Below are 19,365 nucleotides of genomic sequence, written 5' to 3'. Positions count from 1 at the left end.
TTAGTTCAGACAACTTTGCTGTACCTGCTCTGTTACAATTCTGAAGCTTCTAAAAACCACATAAAATTTAGTAATGTTGTTGTGACAATAAAATACTTAAGGCTTAAAAGCACAGTTCCTAACACATTTTTCTTATTTTTTTAAAAGATGTTTTATTGCAAAGAATCGTAGCACTTTTCTCTCATTCTGAGTGGAATATTTTACCAGAACACAGTAAAATAACCCAGTAAAATAACCCCGCTATGTTGATATAAGTGTCCTGGACTTCTGTCTTGCAGTGTTTCTGCTTTTCACAGTTGATGAAGAATCTGAAAGTATTTCTGGAGGAAAAAAATGTCAGATTCATGGCTGTTATTGAGTATTCTAGTTGTCTGGGCTTCTCTCCTTTGTTCCTGTGATTAGAAGGTTTTAATGGGTTTGGGGAGATTCTGTGTGGGGAGCTGGGGAGTTTTGTTTTGGATTCATTGTAGTACTCATTTGTACTGCTGTCATCTCAGTGCAAACCAGAAGCTTGGGCCAGAGCATACGCAGGAGTCGCCACTCCATTTCTAACATTACTTCTCCCACAGTCAAGCTTCTGAAATCGCTGCTTTTACATTAACCTTTTACATATAACAGCTATTTCTGCAAATTGGGAGAAAAGACCTTACCAGTAATCTAGCTATCACGCATCTGCGGATCTCACGTTACTCGATAGCTATTCTTGTGAGACCATGCTCTTGGATCTTCAGTACACTGTTGCCTTGGCTTACCTGCAAGGTCTTTATCATAGTACAAAAATATCCAGCTTGTGGTTCTAACACAGGCAGGAAGAATTTATTTTTTCCTGTTCACACAAATACTCAGCTACGTCTCATCCAACACAGCCCATATCCCAAGCTTAAAGACAAGGTAAGACTGCTCAACGTATTGTGCTTGCTATTTCTGTTTTAACTTTATTTTCATGTACAATCTCAGAATATATAAAGCATAGAAAATGGTATTTTTAAAGGCTTATTAGGTAGAAAGAATATTCTAAAACATGTTTGTCGTACTAAACTCTAGTTCAAACTTTTTTGCTATTTATTTTCTCTGTACACAGAACACTCAAATCTGCTCTGTTTCAGGTGGCATCAACTATACAGTGCTGTTTGTACATTATGGTATTTGTGAATGCTCTTCCTTTTTAATTAAAGGGACAGCATTTTTATGGTAGAAGCAAGCTGTGCACATGGATATATACATCTTTACTTTAAATAATTGCTCTATAAATGACCAAAGCAAGAAACTGAAGCAGCATCTCTTCAAACCAATGGGACAACAGCTTAGCTTATAATTTTATAGAACTGCCTTCTATAAAATAGTATTTTAAATCCAAATACTTCCTTTCAAGTCTCCCTTTTTTATGTTTGAATAAAACTAGCAAATGTTTAGTATATAGTCCATCTACTTTCAGCCTTATGCCTGCATCTGGTTATTCAAAACAACTTCTGCTTGCTAACAAAATTCCGATTTTGAGTGAATTCAGCAAAGTAACACTACCCTTTAAAAAGTGCGCTATTAATATTTGAAACTGAGAGGGTTCCCGCTAAGAGGGAAAACCCTGGAAAGAGTAGCATCATACTAAGCTGGTGAAAAGGCATTTTGCTCGGGCTGATCTTTTACATTTTGTTGTCCTACTTCTTTGTATAGCTAGTTACTATTCTTGATGAGCTTTATTCGCTCACAGAAGAGCAGAGGAACAATATTATCATGCTGGAAACAGTTCCCATACAGTTAGCTGCCTGAACCTCTACTTTGTAAGAGACTGAGTATAAATTATTTGAGGATGAATGGGTCAACCCATTAGCTGATGCATACTGTAGCATCAATTTAAATGGAACTACAGTATTTTGTAATAATGTATTTGTTTTACATTAAGTATAAAAGCTCATTCAAAATCTATTTACTTTTCTGTTGCCTGTAGTAGGGGTGCAACTGTAGTGAATGTACTGGAATAAATATATGGTTAGTGCTTTTATAAAGTCACATCTGTATTAAATGTCAAAGCTAGCTGTGACTAACCAGAAAAAGCCACTTCATTCACTCTCCACCCTAGTGTCCAAACTCTTAAATCACCATCAAGCAAAGCCGGTATTACATCACTGAGCATTTAAGCCTGGTATTACAGTACATATACAATTATTTAAAAATAAAAGTCACCAAGACATTTTATTTTGAAAAACTATAGTGGAAATCATAAACATAATATTTACACCCCAATTTATTTAGGAGTGCTTAGTTCAAGTAAAGGAATTCCACAAAGGAATTTAGAATGAAATTTTTAAAGGCTGATTTTCTCGTGAGCAGACTCAAGGAGTGCTTTTTGGCAATGATACATAGAGTTACTGTATATCAAAATTTTGCTGTAGTAAATATGCTGACTTTTTTGGCCATAAAAATCCAAATTTGATATTGCTTTATCTCTGACTTAGAAATTTGCAGGTGTAGGCAAGGTAACTCTTTTTTTTTTTTTTTCCTTTTTTTCCCCCAGAAAGGCCACGCACAATACAAAAGTGGAGGGATAGAGGGATTGTAAGGGGTATCTCTTAGCTCAGGCTATTCCAGGCCCAAGTTGTGCAGTGAAATTGCTGGTAACTTCTCCTCCCAGAGGCTCTGAACACTGGGCCTGAATGTGGGAGAGGACTCGTCTGCCAGAGCACAAAAGGGAATTGTTTACTTTTGCAAAGCAAGTGGTTTCAATAAAAGCTTGATGGCACTTAGTGCACACTATAAATAGCAGAGTGCTGTTCCCCTCCTGAAACGCGCGCACGGAGCGCTGCTTTGGGCTTCCATAACTGTTTTTACGCTGTGATCCGGGCTTCCTTTTTTAATCCCATACCAGAGGGAGAGATCTGGCACAGGAATGTGGTTAGCATATTGCTTAAATATTAATAACCACTTGCTTTATTTGTAATCTAATTGAGGTCAGGAATAAACTGTGAATGTCTAGGTAAGGGGGAAACGTTTATGATGGTGAAATGCGTAAAAGCTAACAGCTTGCTTGTGTGTTGCTACACCCTTGACCTGTAGGTGCCAAGCGTGCCAACAGACCTGCAAACAAATGTTGTTCTGCTTCATATCAAGAACACAGTACATTTTTAAAGAAACAATAGCTTTACTACAAAACCATGTAAATGATTATATACAAAATGATTATTGGAATTTGGTTTTGTACTGTAGTAACAGAAACAGCTGCTGACATTTATTTCCGTTTCCTTAATACTAGGTACATAACACCACTGATCAGAGTAAAGGCAAATGCAATCCAGGCTAAGATGAAGGAATAGCCATACTGGCCTTGAGAAACTTCCACGTTATATTCATTGCTCTTGTGCAGTTCTTCGTGCCTATCTGTATAAATGGAAGCTGCAATCATAACACACAGACCTGCAGGAGAAAGAAAACAGTGAAGCTTAGCAAAATATGCATATAAATAATAGATAATATGTATATTAGGTGTAAATATGCATAACAACTATTCACTGTCTCTTCTGTCAGCTGCTGCCACTTGCACCCATATCCTTTTCTGTAGGCAGTCATTTTCCATAGCCAGACTAACCTGGGAGTAGTTCAGGACATGCTTTTCAGTGCCTTGGGCAAGGGTTTTATTTCAAGTGCTGTGTGTTTGTTATTTGCAATGAAAACAAAATTATTTTAAGTATCTGGATAATAAAGACTAATAAAATCATGGAAGTACCTGCCTGTGGCAATCACAATGTTGTTCAAGAAGTTGAGAATCTAAGATCTCTAAGATCCCCTCCCTTCAAAGTTTAAAGGGCTTTACTGCTGAGCCCTTTAACTGCGTAACTAGTATGGAGTGGAACAGTTCAAACTAAGCAAATGTGTAGGACAAGCTATGATGTGTGGAGCTCTACCACCTTTTCATGAAGCTGATTCCTCTTGAAACTTTATTTTCCCCCTCTTCCTTTCTCTACATAAGTATAAGCACCACTGAAGTGACAAGTGTCAAAAACCACTCACATGACAGGAGCTGGATAATAGAAGTTAGCACAAATCTTTCTCCTTGTTTTAGACGGAACAGTTGAAGAATGAAAACCAGAAATGCCACACAACAGAAAATAGTAGACAGGATCATTGCAGCCTGCACAGCCTGAATTGATTGATAATCTGTGAAAATAAAAGCAGCCTTCATTAACAATGCACTTCTCCACCTCCTGCTGCAACGCGCGCAGCGGCAGTACGGCCTGGGCCCGGAGCAGCGCCGGGCACGACCCTCGCTGCTTCCTGGGAATGAGCGCGGCCAAGCTGACGGGCTGTTTGCTTCCTCCCCCAGGCCCCGCTGCTGCGTCCTCTGCGTCCATCGCTGCACCAAGGGCAGCGCAACGGCCGCGTGTCTGCGGGCCTAGAAATGCAGAACGGGGAGCGGAGCCTTTCACGGGGCCGCGGGACAGCTCCCCCACGAAGGTGTAGCTGGACAGGACTGCAAACTCAGCATAAACCATTCTTTAGGTTCCAGTTTTCTCTTGACAATTAACTCCCTACAACCTGGAGCCAAAATATTTAAGAATTTTTTTGAGTACAAAAAAGCTGAAATGTAAAATCTTGCTAACTGCAGTATAGATATGCCCTCAACCTAGTCGATGCTCAAGCGATTGTTATTTTGTAAGTACAGGGCTTTTTAAATCAACTACCCCTTTAATATACACCAAGACTGAAAGCATATCATAAATGTATCAGTTCAGAAGAAAACATTTTTACTCTATTTATTTTGCTAAAGCAGGGCAGATTAGACTGTGTGTGCTGTTGCGATCTCTTTGTGAAAATGGTAGCTTATGTTCTGACTTCCTTTCCCCTCTTCCAATCCTGTATGTGTTTTAGGTTCAACTTTGAAAGTTAAACTTTAATTCTGACAGTCATATTCTATCACTTTAGAGCCCCTTGCAAATGACTTCACTGTTTTTATCTGGTTTAATTTTTGAGAGTTCTCTAGAACTCTTGTTGCTAGTTGCTTGGTTTATTCCGTTCTACGATGCTTTGATGGTACTTGCTTGCACTTTGTGATTTCCTCTTACAGAAACTTTTGGAACCTTTTGCTTGTCCAAAATCAAAAGTCATTATGAAAGGGTTTACAAGACTTGAGTGGTGGAAGTGTATAGTTTTTCTGCAGAAGTTTTATAGTTTATAGTTTTCTGATGCCACTACACCTGCAAAATTCAGCAGTGATTCACACTATTTCCTGTTACAGAACTGCGCCACTCACCGTTGAATTGATCGGTAATAGCTGTGCAGGTGCTAGTGTTGGTGACGCACGTTCTCCACACATCTGTAGAAAAGTTATCTCCTACCCACCAGGCCTGCAAAAGAGAAGTAAAGGAATCTTACAGAAAAATCAAAAGCAAAAACAAAAGAAAACAAAGCTCTGCTGGTTGGATATTTCCACTGGAACAAAGTTCTGTTCATTTTTGCTACTTAACTTTTCAAACAGGATTTCAGATCTAACAGATTTAGAAGGAATTCTTAGAGGTTAGACCATAAGGAAAAGAGCAAAGAAAAGGGAACACTCTTCCATGTCTTGGGCTGGGTGAGAAACCAGAGGCCTCGGGGATTCGAAAACACTTTGTGTTCCCAGTGCAGAACAGTGGCAAAGTTTCCATTGCCACTGCTCGAGATGAGGATGTGTGAACGAGCAGGCAAAGGGGTGGCAGCAGGGGCCTTTCTGAATGTTTCCTGGTCATGCTGTGTTGACTCATTGACCTGACCAGGAATCTGCTGCATCAGTTGGCAGCTGTTCAGGTAAGTAAGTTAAAGCAAGGCACCTCATAAAAGCTTGAACTTTCTGTATTCATTAATGTTTTGAAGGGCATTTTTGTTTTGGACCCACGTGAAGGAAAGAAGGAGAAGAGGCAATAATCTTAACCCAGAGCAACAAGGGATTTTCCACTGTCTGGATGGTAATTTTGGATGTTCAGTGACCACTGAATACTTCAGGCAACTAAACAAAATCTGCTTTGTTCTGCTGGCGATTCCAGGGTACTGCTCCTAGCAACATCCTCTAGAACCTGTTTGGAAAATGCAACTCTTGCTTTTTAACTTGTGGGAAACAGCAGGGTAACATATCTCTGAAACAGAAGCTTTGACTATAAATTTTCTATTTCCTGACATTGAATGAATCAACCTCAGCTTTGAAAACACAACCGTACTCTCACCGCGCAATGCAGGGTGTACACAACAGCGTCACACTGGAAGTTGGTCGTTAGTACCCCACTGTGATCCTGCTATTTTGACGTTTTAACTTTTAACACAAAGCAGTACTACAGTGAAGAGGTTTTTATGGTATCAGCCCTACAAATGCTGCAAGAACTCCACACAAGTGGTATTTCCTCAGGAAATCCACGCCAGTTACAAAATCCAACCAGGCCTTTGTTCTGACTCGAGTTGGAAAAATACAATTTTAAAATACGAATTCTGATAGCATCTGCTACTGGAAAAGACATTCAGGAAACCTCAAAGATTGCTGTGCACCTTTTCAAACAGTCCAGCAACTATGACATTAGGACTATGAGTTGTAATACCACTGGAATATCACATTTAAGAAAAATAATTACTTTCCAGGATGAACTAAGCTATTCATTCGGATTTTGCAATGAGTTCAATATATGATTTTTCAACTTTAGGTGCTGTATAATTCCTTCAACATGATACTTATAAATATATAAAGCCTCTGAAGACCAGAAAATCTAACCAAGGTAACAACCTTCTATTTTAAGTTAGTAAGTTTTTAAAAATAACTAATAACACAAAGGGCATGTTTTGTATTTTTGCAATTTGATTTGTATGTAGAAGGTCTGAACTTAGAATAATTTGCCCTTCCACTGTCCTAGCTCCCTAAATACTCAAAAGGAACAGGTTAAAACAACCTGCCTTTAGTGCTCAATTAATGACCTACTTCAATGCAACAAATCTACCAGCTGACTGCAAGATAACATCTGAGTTTGCAGTTTTGCAGTAAGGAGCTTTGGGCATTATATCATTTCATTTAAAGCACAGCCTTGGAAACCTGTATGGGATTTGAACCAGCTTCACTGAATATGGTGAAGTATTTCCAGTATCGACATTTTTAATCCTAAAAGCCTGAGCACACACATTCTTAGAGAAAGAAACACTGCAGCAAGCAGTTAAGAAGACCACAATCAGGATAAGCAGGAAGGAAAGAGGAAGATATGAAGAGCCAAACATAAATATTGGAAGATAAATTCTTCCTAGTAACAAAGAAAGGGTAATCAGAAAAACAATGTGATTCTAAAAATTTGTGGGGGAATTGCTTCAAGTAAATGGAAATAGTGAAATTCTTTGTGTCTCTTTCAGAATTCAGTTAAACACCTGGGGCAATCACATCTAAGGAAAGCACATCCTGGCTGATGCATAAATCATGAGATATCAGACTTCGTATGTATGACATAAAAGGGTAAGAAGTTTTTCCCCCTTCCCCTCAGATGTAGCTGAACCAAGAGCCGCAGCTCCAGCCTCCTCACATGTCTGTATTTGCAAACATCTTCACTGAGAGGAAGATGAGCTGCACAACGCAGACTCGTGCGTGAGGCCGCGTGCAAGAGGAGCAGTCACTTGTTCTGTCTCATCCAGTAGAGCAGCAACGGGAATGTCCAGGCCACGTCTTGTTTGTTTGCTTGTTTTACAAAAACAAGTGCAAGCAGACTGCTGTGGTTAATAATGTTAAATGCTTCCAATAAGCAAGACACCTAAAGAAACGCTGCTAAAGACATCAAATTCTAAACACAACTAAGAGGGCCGGTATTGATTTCATATACACTTTGGAACAGTTCGGTTTTGCGTGGCTTGTGGGACGTGGGGGTTTGATGAAAGTACAGAAAATGATACGGTATAGGCCGTGTAAGCTCGTTGGTCCATTTAAAGTTGTCTTGCAGCAAAATTACCAGCTCTACTTTTAATTGCATAATTTTTAATTTTAAAATAAAGACTTTAGGACTAGTGTTTTTTTGCATATTGCACATTCAAAACATAATATATTTTCAAAACATAATACACAATACAAAATAAATTTTTAAGACTTCTAATGTTCAATATATACCCAGAAAATAATCTGAAATGTAGTACAACAGAACTAGAACTGTATAAAGCTTCTGATCTGGGTGCCCTAGGGATAAACAGGAGGAATCAAACTTACATTGTCAATAGTTGAGATGAACAGCAGCGCTGCTGAGGTTATATGAAACACAATAATGAAAGCCAGAAGAATCAGCATCCTTGACGTGAGGAGGCGTTAGTCTGAGAGAAATCTGTTAAAAATAAGAGCGGATAGGATCAATCTTTAAAACGTGCTAACTGGTCAGCCTGCCATAAGGCCACCTTGGCAGCAGGGTCACCCTGGGTGTATTTCAGAGCGAGGTGCGTGGCAGGACTGGCACTGCTGGGTGGATTTTGACTTCAGAGCGCTCCCTTTCCAGAGACAGGAAGATCCCCTTTGAGTCAGGCTATACAGCAGCAGGACAGCTTTTTGCTACGCATGGTGTAACACCAGGCACCGGTGTGGAAAGGAACCTCCACCTGAAAGCGAGGGCAAGAGGAGCCCTTTGTAAGCGGGCGGCTGCAGTGCTACTCACTGCAGTGCTCGGCACAGAGAAGGGTCTCTCGTGAGCTCCTCCAGCAACGAGAGCAGACCTACTTCCCTACTGATGTTTACGGAAGTACCCTGCAAATCCCAGCCTCATTTCCTCGTGTGCTGCTGGATTTGGGGAGCTCATAGCCATGCCTAGACCTAGGATGTGTCTTATGTTTCATATAGCTTGTCCTTACAAATAGCACAGCGTGAAAGTTTTAACCTGTGCTAGGTAACTCTAGGCTACCGTTTTCTTCAATATGTTGCTCTGACAACTAGGGTTGAATAAATCTGGCAGCTGTGTAACACTCCAGTGAGTTATTTTCAGTCACTTAACGCTCTTTCTAGTCCAGATATTATCTTTTCACTTTACCTAGCCCACCCAAGAGCATTTCATGTCTCATATGAAAAAATTCTTATGGAGAAAGGAAGATGCTGAACGCAGACTCACAGACTTCATTAGGATTTGAATCACGATCCCCAGGAAACCTACGGGCAGGTAACAAAAACTTCAGGGAAAATTACTATTAATAACATACTGAAATGTACAATTGTTGGGTATATCCATTATCATATCCTTTTTCTTGTATAAAAATACTTGCCAATTAATGTTCCTTTTTCTTGTATAAAAATACTTGCCAATTAATGTAAGCTATATTCTATAAGGACCGATATTTTCTTTGGACTAAATGTGTGCTGTTCTTTAGTATTGTCTGCGTGTGACCACTCATCAGTGCAGTAATTGCTTCTCCACTTCCTTAACTTTGAAAGTTTTCTCCTATATCAAATGATCCTATTCACATAACAGAACAAGCATCTGGAAGAGGTCGCTATACACATATTTTTTAAAGACTTTCATGATTTTTTTCCAGTGTAACCTTCTCTTTGCTACTGCTGTTTTCTAGACTGATGAACTACACATACTGTTAAGTAATGCAGATGGAGAATTCAACCAAATAAAAGGATTACTTTGACAGCATTTTAAAAGAGAATAGCAGCACCACTGGCATTCTCATCATTCCAAAATACAACTACTCTGCAGAACTTTAACAAAAAGATAAAAGCCAGCACACAAACACGCTGAATAGAGACGAGACGTTCCAGACTAATCCTGTACGTGTACGCAGGAGCGCAGCATTGCGCTGCCGTACGGCATCATAACAAGGACAAAGCCAAACAACATAAAATTGCATTAGAGAAAATATAAATTAATTTGAAAAACCTTTCTCTGTGCCTCTGGAGTGATCATATTGGAAAGATAAATTGGGAAAAAAAAAAGGACACAACTACTCGTTGTTTATTCCTTCCCAGTTTCTCCCTGTTCAGGCACCACAAGCAGAAGCGGTAGTTTCCTCAGAAGAGCTGATAGCGCCGTATGACTCAAGGGCCTCCGCACCCTGCAGTCACCTTCTAGCAACGTCACCCGTGGCTGCCTACTGAGCCTTGAATGAAAGGAAGGAAGGAGGCAAGGGAGATATTCTGTGCTCTTGTGCAGTGCCACAGGAAAAGAGTGTCGCTGTGAGTGGTGCCGGCCTCGGCACAGGGCGCTGCGCCCCGGCGCTCGGCCTGGCTGCCTCTCCTTGCAGCAGGGCCGTCTCCACGCAGGCGTGAACATAGCAGTCCCCAGCCATATAAGGAGAGAGAATTAAACCGACCCAGGATTATTTTAAGGCTAACGGGACGATTTTGTTTTATTAAAGGAGGCATCAGAGAGTAAGACAGGCAAAAAAATAGGAACCTAATTGAAACCAATCTTGTAAAATGAAGATTTGGCAGCCCAGAAAAATCCGTTTAATCCTCAGTCAAGTGAATGTTTCTGTTTAAATGCCTTTGGGCATAAAAAACACTTCAAAAAGCAGGGATAAGCACATATTGGTGATGAGAAGACAGTGTATGTTTTACCCAAATACAGTCTAGATTAGATGAAAGTTTTTTTTCAGTGATAACGAAAATTTATTGAAGTCTTAATACAGCTGATTTTCTATGATCCCAGGTTATGACTCTTTATTTCAGGAGAAATGTTTTAAGACTGCGAGAAAGTGAAATAGAGGTAGAAAGCAATAGGAATCACTACGGAAAGCCAACAAACTCCTGCTACCATCCCATCACGCCCGAGCACGGCAGGGATCCCAAAGGGCACCAAAAGATGCGTCGAGTTCTGTCATTCCTGGCGCCTTTTGGAGGCCAAGCAGGGTCTCTTGTCCGGCAGCGCAAGGCACCAGGAGGGGGGTCTCCCACGGGAAGCCCAAAAGCACCGTTCGCCTCGGAGGCGGCCACAGCGGCTCCGCAGGACACGGCAGCAGCAGGAGCCCCCCTGATCCTGCCCTCCCCAGGCAGCCGCCAGCAGCTCCGGGGGTACCCATGGCCTCTGCGGCACTGGGGTCACCCCTGCCCTCTATGGTACCAGGGTTACCCCTGCCCTCTATGGTACCGGGGTTATTCCTGCCCTCTGCGGCACCGGGGTTACTCCTGCCCTCTGCGGCACCGGGGTCACCCCTGCCCTCTATGGTACTGGGGTTACTCCTGCCCTCTACGGCACCGGGGTCACCCTTGCCCTCTATGGTACCGGGGTCACCCCTGCCCTCAGCGGCACCAGGGTTACTCCTGCCCTCTATGGTACCAGGGTTACCCTTGCCCTCTATGGTACCGGGGTTACCCCTGCCCTCTATGGCGCCGGGGTTACTCCTGCCCTCAGCGGCGCCGCGCTCCTCCCCACCCCAGCGCCTCCTTCCCAGGGCTCCAGGAGCAGCTCCTCCCCGGCCCCCATTGGCAGCCGGCAGCTCCCTACCTCTGCGAGCAGGCAAGAGGCATGAGCACATCTTCACCCGGAGAATTTCCAGACACAGCAGCCGCTTTCTTAATGCTTGCAGGGTTAGCAAGCAGGCCCCTCGGCAGCAGCCCGCTCCGCAGGCCACAGCTCCTCAGGAGCTCCCCTCCGCTTTGCTGCCCGCAGCTCCCTCCGCTCCGGGTCGCAGCCTGGCAGGGGCAGCACGTGCCAGGCGCCCGCATGGGCCCTGCTTGTCTCAAATGGAGGGGACCTGCAAGAGCAAATAAGCTGGCACTGCTGCTCACCCGGCTGGGCTGATGCTGCCAAAGTGCTTGCTAATAAGAACCAAAACACATTTTGGCACTCTAATAATGCGCACTGTGGCAAATAAAACAGAATCTACAACCAATTATCCTAAAAAGACGCATAGAAATCATCAGGCTTTTTAAATAAAACTTAAGTATGAATGTGCAATAAGAGATTCTTAATATTTATTTCTTTTGCTGTATTGCAGATTTGGAAGTACTGTCCTAACTATGACTAGGACGAAAATGTTTAGAAGGATTGCTCAGCTCTTGTTTTAGACTCCATGGGTAAGTATATGTGTACTGATCAAACAAAACTTCCTGGGTAAAGTCATAGTTTATGTTCTATCGTTTGAAGCAACACACACTGTGCTCTCGAGGCAAGATATTTATACATGTTGTTTGAAGTAGACTGCCATAAGGCATGGATGGAGACAATACGATAGATACTGTCCATTTTTCCCCAATTAGTTTAAGTTCTTTTGGAACTTTATGTATGCCAAAAAAAAATCAAAACAACTTTACAGGATCTGCTACATGTGTCTTTATAGAAGCGATGCAGCCCCTTGTTTCAAAAGGGCATGTCGAAAGGCAAGAGGCAACAGCCACAAGTGACAGCAAGGAATATCCCAGTTGTGAAAACCATTTTCATTAGAGCTAATGAGCGTGGATGGGTGCTGCACTGGAGCCCATGAGGCTGTGGAAACTCCATTCTTGGGCATTTTCAAAATTGACGGATGCCCAGGGCGTCCTGAACTAACTCCCTGCTTGTGCAGGACATGGAACCTTCTGTCCTTCACTTCCCAGGGAATCTGCAGCTGTTTCAGGAACTGCCCTGTACTCCAACAAAGCTCAGGGAAAAAAGAACATCATTACTAAAATTGGACTTATTTCATCACATATCACACTTAACAAAAAAAAAAAAGGCATAAGGAAAAGCATTGGAGCTCAAAATGAATTCTTCAGTTGCAAGTCTCAGTATTTAACAGCACTTCACAAAGTGTGTTGTGAGACAGAACTGCAAAGATAGAACTGAGCTACAAGTGCCCGCTCTGCTGAAGTGAGGCATAACGAGCTACTCGTTAAGCTGTGGCCGCATCCACCTGGGCTGTGGTAATAAGCCTTCCTACAGATGCAGCAAGTTTCTGGACACTTGCATAAAACGCCCTGAAAAGAGAAGGCCAGTTACATTAACAAGCATTTTTCCAAATAGCACAAGAAAGTCGTTTCTGGGTAATACTCTGCTGCTACCTCATTTTGAATAGGGAGGAAAAGTACAGCACTCACTCGCACTTATCTTTAATCTTTGCAGGAACTGAGCCTACTGGCAGCAATAATTTGCGCTTCTGTGGTTAAAGCCCACCGTGCGTTACAAGATGTGGCTAAGAGGGACCCCTGCCATTACATTCAGGCCTTGCGGAGAGGTAGGCATCTTTTTGCACAATAAACCAGTGTAATCATCAGGGAGCTACAGAGTGAAAAGACAAGTATCCAGGCCAGGGCTCCCAAGCAAACACATTGCACAACGTCTTGCCTCCCTATTCCAACCTCGCAATGATACATTATACTGTAATATATCACACACCTTTCCGCTTTCCCCAAAATAAATAAATAAGCCAGCTTCAGTTTATCTGTAAGATAAAATCTTTTTTAATGCCCAAGAGCCCAAACAAACAAAAATAACTTTGAAATCTGTTGTTCAGTACTGCAAGCAAGCAAAAGGGAAAACTCTGTCCTTGAAAATTCTTAGCAAGTTTTACACTATTTTCTAGTCTAGCTGGGATCTCAGTAACCCACGTTCTCACTCCTCCTACAGGGTTAAGTTCTGCCGTTTGCTGGTTTCTCACCTTGGTACATGCTTGATTCTTGCAACCAAAGAAGCATGAGCGCAGTACAGGATATTCATCCTGGGCTCGCTCACTCTGAGAAGGCTGCAGTTTCTCCTGCCGCTTGGTGTTCTGTCCCCAAGTCCACTCTTTTTATCATCTCTAAACGCAAGAACTGCGCTCAGCACAGGCGCGGCGCTGCCTGCTCCGCACACCCCCGTCACCCACCCCAAGGGTGCTACGCGTGAAGACGCACCCGCAGGCCGGGAGAGGATCCTGCTCAACGAGCCGCATTCCTGCCGCTTCTGCACCCGCGTCTTGCGCGGCGGCGAGAACAGCAGGTCTGGTCTCCGGGCCACCAGCGAGGATTTGATTCAGCGGCACTTCCTTGAGATCACTGGTGCCGAGATGAACCACAACAAGCCTTTGTAATTATCAATTCCTCTGCCCTTCAGTGCTCTAATTAAGCCGACATATCTCAAGTTAGAAGAAAAAGCTTTTATGTTGGTGGCAAGAGAAGCCTGTCATCTTGTGATACATCATAAGATGTTTGTATTTACATGATAATCACTTCACTTTTTACTCAGAGCTCTTGTGCCACATCTCATGATGTCTTATGACATAGCACAGAGTCAGCTCATATTTTGCCTGCACTCTTGGCCCTAAACTTGCATAAAATATCCTGGTTTATAAGGAACAGAGTGATAGTGTTAATCTACTTTTTTCTTTTAACAGATACGAAGGGTTCTGGTTTTCTTCTTGAATGATCCTCCAAAATGGAAACAAAAGTGAAATACGTTCAGACAGCAGAGCGTTTCCCAAACTAGCAGAAGCTCTGAGGAGTTCACCTAAGGCCTAAATATCAAACAACATAAAGGACAAGAAATTCAGGAAATTTAACACCAACAGAATAATTATACCAGTTGAAACAACTCCAGTTTCATTATTCCTCTTCCCGAGTTAATTCAACAATTGGGAACACCAACATTACAGCAAATAAATTACTGAGTGAGGTTCCTTAAAATGAGGCAGACAATACCAGAACTCTCACGCTTTCTTTCTACACTTTTCAATATTCTCATAAACTGGCTAGTATAGAAAACTGGGCATCATGGTATGTTTTTTGTGCTTGATTATCTGCTGACGAGCACTTTTGGCAGTTACTTACTTCTTTGTTCTGCAGGAGGCTATGCTGGATTCCTGCAGTCATCTTTCCTCCCCCTCCACCACTGTTATCTGCTTGTCAACTGGATATATCAGTTTTAGTGGCACCTTGCCAGCTGTTCTTTCATTAAGTGATACTGAATCAAAACCTCCTTGAGATGCCTGCAGCACTTCACACCGCTGGTATCATCTCATTCTGGTTAATTCTTCTCATACCAGTCACACTTCTATTTTCAATCCTTAATGGCTTGCAAAACACTAGTGCACATGACTGCATCTGTGTTGCTCTGGCCTCGCTCACGGGCTGTGGCATCTGTACATTAATCCCTCCTTTGAGTAACTTCAATTGGATCATCTGCCTGTTGTGTTTGTTGCTGCAGAGTTAACCAGGGCAACTAGCACATGACTGAGCTCTGCCAGGGTGGCCTGAGAGGCACCCGACACAGCAGCCCTTGGTCGCTCTGTCCCCAGCATTTGTGCAACCCCAAGGCCAACGTGGGCATTTTCCAGGGCTCCTTAAGCTGTGACACATTTGGATCCTTCCCAGCCAGCCAGAGAAGACTCCTCCGGCCATGCAGGGAGAAGTGTGGAAAAGCATAAACACCTTCTCATGGGTTTTTCTCCTTTCTTCTTACCTGTTTCCTCACTGCAAATTAAAAAATAACATGAAAAGCACAGCTGAAGCATAGCACCATACCATTTTACGTGATGCCTTGGGAGCCTTACTTTAAGGCCTAAGGTCAGCCTTAAACACTGCATAGAACACAAGAGCTAATCTTGAAACTAGAGTTGCAGGTCGATTTCTGAACTGCATGGAAGGGCTTTGCTGCCAGCAGCCCCGGAGAAGCATGTTCACAGTTCTGTGTGTGTGAACTGAGCCACTACTGCTAGAGCTTGTGGGTACACAAACCCCATAGGTATTAAGTTTTCTCTTTCATTCATGTCTAATGAATGAAAGTGTAATTTGGCAGTTAAAAATACAAATCTATCAACAAATGTGGTGTGCTCATTTATTCTCTGTTCTCAGTGAATTCAATATAGTGTAACATAGGGCAAAAGAGAACTGTTTAAACCTGAAAAGATTCTAAATGCATATTTTTATGCGAAGGCCTTTAGGTCCGTGCATTGAAAATTCGTGTATAATGTCCATAGAGCCTTGCTCCCGACGCATCAGCAGTGTCTGGTGGCTTCTGCAGCGAAGGAGCCTTTGGTCCCAAGGTGACCAAGGGAAGGACCTGAAGGTCTCCACAGACACTGGCAGATCTAGTCATCGTGTTCAGGGGTCGATTCAAACTCTGACTTGCTTTCATGCTCAGATCTTTCTGCCAGATCTACACTAGACTTTTATGGTGCTCTTGCAACACACCAACCTGAGACTCCTGCAATCTGGAGCCCAACTGAAGCAGTCAGCTTGCTAGATTCGACAGTGAAGCACAGGGCTTGGATACAAACTGGCAAGATATGGTAGGAGCTGTGCTTTGTCCACTTTCTTTCAGGAAATCTTTGCTTGCCACCAAAGCCTTGAGGTCTGCTTTCCGTGTGTGTGAAGATGACTGTGAATACGTATCTGGAGCTTAACAAAGTCTTTTGTTGTTACAGGTCTGATGTTTGCTCCTCCTCTTGGTATGGGACTACCCGAAGAGCAGTAAATCTGAAGAAAAGCAAATGAATAATCCCCTGTTCTTGTCCTAATCACCCAAATGAGAAAGGACCCTGAGCCACCCTTTCTGCTCTCTGTCCATCTATTTCCCAAAACCTAAATCCAGGCTGATGCTCAGAAATGCGGCTGAGCTGCAAGCACAGAACAGACAGTGGCCGCACTGAGGCCTGGCAGCTTTTCCTTGGAGTTTCTCAGCTCCGTGCTCCTCCTGTCCTCACCAGAACAGCGTTACTAGGCTACTGCTCCAAAGTCTGGGAACGTGAATCCTGGAATGCCATGCACTCCCATTGAGACACACACACAAAATAAAAGGAGCAAAAATGCCTAACTTTAAGCTTTGAGTAGCAAGGTGCAAAGAAGCTTACAAGCAGTCTTCTAAGTGCTTTTATAGAAGTTTTGGTGGTGCTTGGGATGGAGCTGGGGATCCAGCGTTCCTGCTACCCGGTAACTCTGTCCATCACTTAATTCTGAACAAGTTCAGGCTGGGTTAGGGCTTGCCCTACCACTCCTGCCACTGTAGCCTCGCTTCCTACAGGCAGAGGGAAGTCACTGTGCAATAAATCTTGGTGAGGAGGGCGAGGAAAGAGAAAACACGTCAGGGCTATGGGAAAACACTGAACAGGGCCCTGCCCTGGGGGGGAAGTGGCGCATACAGGGAAAAGGGGCTAGCGAGGTCTTACCTGAAAATCCTAAAAAACCCTAGTGCTTAAAAGATCCAAGCTAGATGCCTTCAAATGCTCCTGCAAAACCTCTCATTTACACCAGCCACCCTGTGCTGCAATGACAGTTCAGAGGGACAAGGCTGCACGGTTCGAGAAGCCTGAGGGACGAGCGACCCGCGGGATGTGGCACCGCTCTCACGAGCCTCCGTCCCTCCGAACCCGCCTCCCTCCTGGGGTGCTGAGCAGAGAGATGATGCTTGTCCTGTTTCAAAAGCACAAGCCAGCATCTCCCTCAGAAGTAAAATTTTCATAAATTCTCTTTCCTTCAAGACATCTTGTTACCATTTCTAAATAGCACCTAAGGTGGTTCCTCAGCCTTCATTTCATCGTGGTTGTTACTTGGGGACTTCAGCACTCGAGGACCTCTCATCTACCTATAGTTTATGACAAAAAAAGGAGCACATTGCTCCTCCTTTGGAAAAATGCTAACTGCCCTTCCATGGAAGATACCCCATGGCAGAAGTCAGCTCAAGACATTACTTCTCAGAAGACACATACTGACACAGAAAAGCCAGCAGCAAACAACAGAAGAAACAACTTGTACACTGCAGTTTGGGGTTTCTCACAGAACACAAATACATTCTCTTAACTTTCATAGAGTCATCTGCAGAACATTTTGCAAAACATGTGAAACTGGAAGCGTGTGTGTGGACAGAGCTTAACTGTACGCTTAGAAATGGCAAGAAACACCACATTTCGGATATTCAGCATGTCCTTTCCATTCAGTCAGCCTGGTGCAACTTGTACAGCACATACTATTTCACTATAAACAAAATTGTAGTATACATTAAAACTCTCTTAACAATCAGGCTGGTCTAAAAGAACTAGCGGCTTGTTTTGCTACACTAAACACAGCAAGTACTTCTTGTTCTAGCTTGCTCGTTTCCAAAAATGAAGACAGACTGGGGATAGACTTGCTGTTTACAGATCAGAGTAAACACATATAAGGAGAAAGAACTATTTAACCTAAAGACCAGAATAAAAGGCTATAAATCAGTTGTGAATATGTTTAGGGTAGAAATTAGAAGGTGGTTCCTAACCTTTAAAGCAGCCAGGTCCTGGAACAACCTTGTAGCCAGCACAGCAGGAGAAAAAGGCCTCCCAATCGCAATGGATTGTCCAATAAAGCAGTTGTGCAGTACAGGGGCGCGGACGTGATGACCCACGAGGTCCTTCCAGTTCCCTCCTCCTGCGACGGTTATCCATTTGTTTCCATATCTATTTGTTTTAGGTATCCATGTTTTGCAAGACTCTTCTGCAGGATCCACGTGCCCTTGGGACTCTTGGAATTCTTTCCTATCTTTCACAGACTTGATGTAACACTGGGAGCAAAGCTGACTTTTGCTCTGGGCAGTGGAGAAATACCTGAAGTGATGGTGGGATAGCGGAGTGTGATTCTCAGGTAGGGATAGCAAGGACAAGCAATGCCTTGTCCCTTTTCTGCAGTGATCTCAGGCCACCCATCCCTCCCAGTACTGGTTAAGGACCGTGCAGCTCTGCTGGCCAAGTCCTGGCTCCGTAGCCCACGGAATTAAAGCCCTTTAATGGCACAGGGCAGTACTAACAAGCGACTCAGCTATGGGAACCTCTTGGGAACCTGCTTGTGAAGCACATAACTGAGCTGAGGTGCGGCCTGGCCTCACCCTGCTCAATCACCGCGTGGTCACATCTGGGTGCCGGGGTTGTCCCCACTCAGTACCTTGTTAGGGCAGGGAGGGACAGACCCGATACAGCACTAGACCTTTCCCTCAGGTTGAGGCTTCAAATGTGTCCCCAGTTGGAGGCAACGAGAAGCAAAAACAAGCAGCGTTGATTCGAGGCATTAATATAGCTCTGCGAGTGTACCTCAAAACTGGAGCTCTACCGAGTACAGACCGCTGTTTATTCAAATGGTTATTCCAGATCCAAATGAAGGGCCAGAGTGATTTATGTTGTTCCACCTAATTAACCAGCAAACAAAGGCAGAAAAGGTCTGTCTTTCCAGATTGAAAGCAAAGCATTTAATTCAGGAGAAATGAAAGCTGATATTGTTTTAACTTTGGCAGATGTTCTATGGAAATTGCTAGCAATTAAATGTGTTAGATTCAGTGCTATAAAATGTTCAAAATGCTTGTTTTGATTTGGCTATGAGCAGACTAGTTTTGCATTGAGAAACACACACCACTTAGCAAGAGTGTGAAAATACATCTTTACTGCCTATAGAAGAGCTGGCTATAAAATGGAAAGAGCAAACTCTTCCCACCACTACTCCTTGGTTTCCCAGCAATCCTGTAGCATATGATTTAGCGCTCAGTTCACAGGCTA

At 43.2% G+C, this 19,365-nt stretch overlaps 1 protein-coding gene across 3 annotated transcripts; it reads right to left on the bottom strand.

Annotated features, from left to right (window-relative positions):
• Positions 1-3,116: 3,116 nt before the first annotated feature.
• EMP2 (epithelial membrane protein 2) lies at positions 3,117-19,030 on the bottom strand. 3 transcript variants are annotated; one of them, XM_088524590.1, is made up of 6 exons: positions 18,907-19,030; positions 13,801-13,992; positions 8,186-8,286; positions 5,243-5,336; positions 4,003-4,149; positions 3,117-3,408 (listed from the first exon to the last, which is right to left on the bottom strand). In XM_088524590.1, exons 3-6 carry the CDS (start codon positions 8,261-8,263, stop codon positions 3,224-3,226), a joined length of 504 nt encoding a protein of 167 aa, XP_088380716.1. In that variant the 5' UTR covers positions 8,264-8,286; positions 13,801-13,992; positions 18,907-19,030; the 3' UTR covers positions 3,117-3,223. The 3 variants fall into 3 exon arrangements, with proteins under 3 accessions (XP_088380716.1, XP_088380719.1, XP_088380718.1); XM_088524593.1 differs by having other exon boundaries at positions 13,801-13,972; XM_088524592.1 differs by lacking the exon at positions 18,907-19,030 and having other exon boundaries at positions 13,801-14,040.
• Positions 19,031-19,365: the final 335 nt, after the last annotated feature.

Source organism: Tinamus guttatus, unplaced genomic scaffold (assembly GCF_059628265.1).
Source record: "Tinamus guttatus ecotype Peru unplaced genomic scaffold, ASM5962826v1 Tinamus_guttatus_pri_ptg000212l, whole genome shotgun sequence".
Taxonomy (NCBI): Eukaryota; Metazoa; Chordata; class Aves; order Tinamiformes; family Tinamidae; genus Tinamus; species Tinamus guttatus.
Note: the sequence above shows the minus strand (reverse complement) of the source record. Positions and strands in the feature narration are given on the sequence as shown.